This window comes from Rhincodon typus, chromosome 15 (genome assembly GCF_021869965.1).
Source record: "Rhincodon typus isolate 14 chromosome 15, sRhiTyp1.1, whole genome shotgun sequence".
NCBI classification, from domain to species: Eukaryota; Metazoa; Chordata; class Chondrichthyes; order Orectolobiformes; family Rhincodontidae; genus Rhincodon; species Rhincodon typus.
Window position 1 is genome coordinate 17,770,225 of NC_063346.1, and position 6,592 is coordinate 17,776,816.

General features: G+C 44.1%; 1 protein-coding gene across 1 annotated transcript in view; it reads right to left on the reverse strand.

Annotated features, from left to right (window-relative positions):
* Positions 1–6,592, reverse strand: part of LOC109926973 (calcium-transporting ATPase type 2C member 2) — a 61,609-nt gene that overhangs the window by 31,763 nt on the left and 23,254 nt on the right. The window contains exons 6-8 of the mRNA XM_048605960.1: positions 2,730–2,854; positions 2,255–2,352; positions 545–646 (exon numbers count right to left, since the gene is read on the reverse strand). Of these exons, the coding sequence (XP_048461917.1) occupies positions 545–646; positions 2,255–2,352; positions 2,730–2,854 (325 nt within the window). The remainder of the gene's footprint in view (positions 1–544; positions 647–2,254; positions 2,353–2,729; positions 2,855–6,592) is intronic.

Consider the following 6,592-nt stretch of genomic DNA (forward strand, 5'->3'; position numbering starts at 1 on the left):
TAAATGACTTGGATGAGGAAGTGGAAGGGTGGGTTAGTAAGTTTGCCGATGACACAAAGGTTGGTGGAGATGTGGACAGCATGTAGATTGCAACAGGACATTGACAGGATGCAGAGCTGGGCAAAGAAGTGACAGACGGAATTCAACCCAGAAAAGTGTGAAGTGATTCATTTTGGAAGGTCAAATTTGAATGCAGAATGCAGGGTTAATGGCAGGATTCTTGGCAGTGTGGAGGAACTGAGGGATCTAGGGGACAACATCCATAGATCCCTCAAAGTTGCTACTCAAGTTAATAGGGTTGTAAAAAAGGCATATGGTGTGTTGGCTTTCATTGGCAGTGGAATTGAGTTTAAGAGCCGTGAGGTTATGCTGCAGCTCTATAAAACCCTGGTTAGACCACACTTGGAATATTGTGTTCAATTCACTTGGATAGCAGCAGTTCAAGAAGAACACCCAACACCACCACCTTTTGAAGGCCAACTCGGTGTGGACAATAAATACCAGTGACAGCCACATTCAGGGAATGAACTAAAAAGTAACTCACTTCAACCAGTTTTCCTACAGATAGATTGGAGAATGCCTTTACTATTTCTCCATTGGACGACAAGTGTACATTGCCATTTCCATTATATCCTGTACCAGTTACCTGCAACAAATAAAAATGCAATTTTAATTCACAAGTCCAAAATGCAAATAAATTAGATTTGGCCATTATTCAAATGGTTATATTTCAGTCTGCTAGCCAACTCTCTTTCAATAAGAGCTAATGAATACTTTTAGATAGCTTGAGAATGAGCCAATGAATTCTCTTTCTGACTAGCCTTCAACAAGCAGCTCATCTGACCATGGCACCAATGAATGTAACCCAAATTCTCCATGCGATAATGTTCCCATACATTAGCTTCCATTGCAAGCTGACCATCACAGATCTCTTGGATGTAATACTGTGGTCAAAGCTATTGTAAAACAAATATTCCAAAAATGTTTTTTAAAACGATCCAAGATTGCAGACAAAAATTGGCTGATCACGCTTTGAGTAGTGACTCTCCTGTGTGTCTGTGCCTGCTGGAGTGATCCTAATCAATGCTACCCCATTAGTAGACCATGGCTGATGGAAGGCTGCAGACTTCCATGATGGGGGGACCTTGAAAGATGATCTCAAGTAGTTTTGACACTGGAAAGCTCATTTTCAGATTAAACCATTTTGAATGGGAGGTATCAGTCTGGACCAGACAACAGCAAGGGTGCTGATGGAATTGAAAAGTTGAATAGAAGAATTCGCTCATTCTGAAAGAAGACAGCAGGTTCATGTTCTAAAGAACTAATGCTATTCCTCTCAGGCAGCACGTCACCAATCCTAGTCACGTAAATGAAGGACACATTGCTAGACTGCTAAGACACCCTCAAGCCACTTTGGACTTTGATATCTATAACCACAATGGTAGAGATTCAGCTTGCATACCTTCAGTCTGAGATTCCATTACAGCACACTGACACTACAGCTTCTGCTTGAGCTGCAGTTGAAGCTGAAATATTGTCCATCAAATGCTACATGATAGTTGGGTCCACAGTGAGGGAATGGAGTTGAAATGTATGGGCTCTAAGCTCTGCATACAGCTTTTTGGCTGGTGATGCAGTTGGCAGTGCATGGCATTTAAAGATGTAATCAGTGATCCTGAGCACTCGTGTGAGTCTACTAAACTTGTTCTAGTACTTCATCCAAGCCCTTGGCATTAAGTGGTGCCGTTGACTATTATGGCAACTGTGAGTGGTATGGCTATCTGGTCCACTGCCTTTTCAGTGTTTGTTTGAAGGTTTCTGAATCCCCTGTAAATAAAAAGTCTATTTCCTCCTCTATCCATTCTGTTTCAAGGTCTTGAAGGAACTTGGAGCATGCATGACTGGCTGTTTGCAGGTCAAACACACCTTTACAATGATTTCCAGAACTTATTCTAGTCACAATGCACCTCTGTCCTGCTGAACTGCAGGCTGATTTTAAATAATGCAGTGCTGCTTTAAGTTAATGCAGTACTGACTGCAGGTTACAATCGCTTCAATGAGCAGACAGCACAGCAGTTTCAAATTAATTGCATTGAAAGGAATGAGTGTGAGTTAATCATGCACTGCGACCCTTACACCCATTAACAGGGGCTGTTTTAATTTGTCCTCCAAAATTTGGTACATGGATAAATTGTGATGAAGGAACGATAAAAACCTTTATCAAGTTGAGAATGCAAGATACTACATTGCTCACCTCTGCATGTATTCCATCTGATGTAACCAATCGTGTTACAGTCATTTCATTAGCTGTTAGGGTGCCAGTCTTATCAGAACAAATAACGTTACAGCAACCTAGAATTTAATAAGTGTAACTAATAATTAAATTGCATTTTGCCAAAAATTATATTCAAGAATTGATTAAGAAGCTAACTTATTAAGACAGGATTCTATTTCTATCTTGGCCATTTACGTATGAGAAGGTTTGTACAAATCAAACTGCAAGAAAAGTGGAAATTTAATTTACATTTTTCTTGAGCAATGCAAATATATTAAAGGCATTTGTTTTTAAACTGACTGCCTCTGCTGCATCGTGCCTAATAGTTCCTCCAAATGATGATTTATTTGGGTGTAAAACAAATCGAGTTATTCAGAGAAAAATAGTCATGATATTAAGTTTAAGCTGAGTGACTTAAAAAATTGGAGAAAATAAACTCATTCTGATGACTTACCTAATGTTTCTACAACAGGGAGTTTCTTTATTATGACTTTCTTCTTTGACATTCTAATTACACCGAGTGCTAATGTTACCGTGACAACAATTGGTAGGCCTTCTGGAATAGCTGCGACTGCCAGGCTATTAATAAAAACAAGAAGCCATGTTACAGCCAAGACTGATCCTGTCCATACCCAAAGTGCATACATGCATTTTATGGTGAGGTATCATCGGATAGCAAACAGAACGACAGAAAATGGTGGAAACAAGGTGTAGTGGTTGGAACAAGGTCAGCCTGGTGGGCCTCATAGAATGTGAGTTTCTTGATTGGGGCTGTTAATCTGGTCCAATCAGGAAGCCCTGGCTGACAGATATAAACAGGAGTGTCAGAGCTTCTGTTCAGTCTAGGAGCTGGCTGGGTCAGTGTCATGGACTTTGCACATGTAGATAAAAAGGGTGATTTGGCAACAGGATACTGGCCTTTATGGAATTAACAAGAGAAAGCAATTGACCAACAAGTCATCCACTCTTGTTTTTGTTTGCATGATTTGAGCAATACCAACTGAGGTTATGATTATTTCATTTTTTTATTCATTCTTTATTCACAGGAGGAGGGTGTTGCTGGCTAAGTTAGCATTTATTGCCCATCCCACTGTCAATGGTGGGTCTGGAGTTTCACATGTAGGCCAGACCAGGTAAGGATGACAGTTTCCCGTCCCTGAAGGACATTAGTGGACCAATTGGATTTTTCCTCAACAATTAACTTCATGGTCATCATTAGACTCTTAATTCTAGATGTTTACTGAATTCAGATTCTACCATTTGCTGTGGTGGGATTTGAACTTGGGTTCCCCAGAACATTATCTGTGTTTCTGGATTAGCACTCCAATGATCTTACCACTAAGCCACTGAACTTAAGTTGCTTTACAATGTGTTTTGTGGATATAGTATCACTCTTTGGGTACCTAGTGTGGGTGGCAAGATCCTTTTCTCAAAAATGGCTGGTAAATAGGTAGTGTTTTTGTGATTTCAGCAGCTTTCATATTAATTCCCTCTCTTATTTCAACTCACGAATGACCAGATTTATTAACTTCACTTTGATTGTTTTCCCAAGTGTAGATGATTTATTTGAAATTTAATCTGTCTCCTCCTTATTTTGAAAATTTCTGTCCAGTTTATTTAAAAAATCCTCCTTTGCAAAAGAGGAGAATTAGAACAATTTTAATCTTTCCACAATCCACTTTGTTTCGCCTTGCTGTCTCCCAGCAATTTTTTTCTTCTTGTGGTAAAATACCACGTGTGTTACACAACACAATACTGAAACACGTGCACTCCTTTAAAATGACAATTTCTATTTCTGCTGATACAACTCTGTCTTTCTTCCTTGCAAATATATTCCTACATAACAGTCACTCTTAGTGAGAAGGGAAAGATTTAAAAAGGACCTATGGGCAACTTTTTCATGCAGAGGGTGATGCATGAGCTGTGAGAGGAGGTGGTGGAGGCTGGGACAATTACAACATTTAAGAGGCATCCAGATGGATTCATAAATAGGAAGCATTTAGAGGGATATGGGCCAAATGCTGGCATATGGGACTAAATTAATTTAGGATATCTGGTCAGCATGACTGAATTGGACCAAAGGGTGTGTTTTCGTGTTGTACATCTCTATGACTCTATCGTTCTTTCATCTATTATGAATCCTTAAGTAATCACATATTCCACATTCCACAAGTAAGGTAAGGAAAGAACATCACCCTTCATGGAATTGAGCACACATTTCCAGCTGAGCCTTATTTGTGTTTTGTTGCTAGGTAACATTGGATAAAGAAAGTAACCCCAAGGTCCTGACCAGGGCACTTTTTCGGGAGAATTCAAGATCATGGATTTGACCTCTGACCAATTTGTAGCCATCTCTCATCGCAGTTATTTACAAAACCAGTGAAACCATAAGAAAACTCCTTGTTTTACTTTTAAATGACTTGAATCTCATCAAACGTAAAAAAAAAACACATTAAAAATGAGAGACAACAAGGTGCAGGGCTGGATGAACACAACAGGCCAAGCAGCATCATAGGAGCAGAAAGGCTGATGTTTCGGGCCGAGACCCTTCATCAGAAAAGGGGGAGGGGAAGGGGGTTCCGAAATAAATAGGGAGAGAGGGGGAGGCGGATAGAAGATGGATATAGGAGAGGATAGGTGGAGAGGAAACAAACAGGTCAACGAGGTGGGGATGGAGCCAGTAAAGGGGAGTGTAGGTAGGGAGTTAGGGAGTTAGGGAGGGGATAGGTCAGTCCAGGGAGGACGGACAGGTCACGGGGGCGGGATGAGGTTAGTCGGTAGGAGATGGGGGTGTGGCTTGAGATGGGAGGAGGGGATAGGTGGGAGGAAGAATAGGTTAGGGAGGCGGGGACGAGCTGGACTGGTTTTGGGATGCGGTAGGGGGAGGGGAGATTTTGAAGCTTGTGAAATCCACATTGATACCATTGGGCTGCAGGGTTCCCAAGCAGAATATGAGTTGCTGTTCCTGCAACCTTTGGGTGGCATCGTTGTGGCACTGCAGGAGGCCCAGGATGGACATGTCGTCTGAGGAATGGGAGGGGGAGTTGAAATGGTTCGTGACTAGGAGGTGCAGTTGTTTATTGCGAACCGAGCGTAGGTGTTCTGCAAAGCGGTCCCCGAGCCTCCGCTTGGTTTCCCCGATGTAGAGGAGGCCACAACGGGTACAGCGGGTGCAGTATACCACATTGGCAGATGTGCAGGTGAACATCTGCTTGATGTGGAAAGTCTTCTTGGGGCCTGGTATGGGGGCAGGTGTAGCACTTCCTGCGGTTGCAGGGAAAAGTGCCGGGTGTGGTGGGGCTGGAGGGGAGTGTGGAGCAGACAAAGGAGTCACGGAGAGAGTGGTCCCTCCGGAAAGCAGATAAGGGTGGGGAGGGAAAGATGTCTTTGGTGGTGGGGTCGGATTGCAGATGGCGGAAGTGTCGGAGGATGATGCGTTGGATCCGGAGGTTGGTGGGGTGGTACATGAGGACGAGGGGGATTCTTTTTTGGTTCTTACTGCGTGGACGGGGTGTGAGGGATGAGTTGCGGGAGATGTGGGAGACATGGTTGAGGGCGTTCTCGACCACTGATGGGGGGAAGTTATGGTCCTTGAAAAACGAGGACAACTGAGACGTATGGGAGTGGAATGCCTCATCCTGGGAGCAGATGCGGCGGAGGCGAAGGAGTTGGGAATAGGGGATAGCATTTTTGCAGGAAGGTGGGTGGGAGGAGGAGTATTCTAGGTAGCTGTGGGAGTCGGTGGATTTGAAATGAATATCGGTTTCTAGGTGGTTGCCCGATATGGAGACAGAGAGGTCCAGGAAGGGGAGAGAGTCAACCGTGTCTCCCACATCTCCCGCAATTCATCCCTCACACCCCGTCCACGCAATAAGAACCAAAAAAGAATCCCCCTCGTCCTCACGTACCACCCCACCAACTTCCGGATCCAACGCATCATCCTCCGACACTTCCACCATCTGCAATCCGACCCCACCACCAAAGACATCTTTCCCTCCCCACCCTTATCTGCTTTCCGGAGGGACCACTCTCTCCGTGACTCCTTTGTCCGCTCCACACTCCCCTCCAGCCCCACCACACCCGGCACTTTTCCCTGCAACCGCAGGAAGTGCTACACCTGCCCCCATACCTCCTCCCTCACCCCCATCCCAGGCCCCAAGAAGACTTTCCACATCAAGCAGATGTTCACCTGCACATCTGCCAATGAGGTATACTGCATCCGCTGTACCCGGTGTGGCCTCCTCTACATCAGGGAAACCAAGCGGAGGCTCGGGGACCGCTTTGCAGAACACCTACGCTCGGTTCGCAATAAACAAT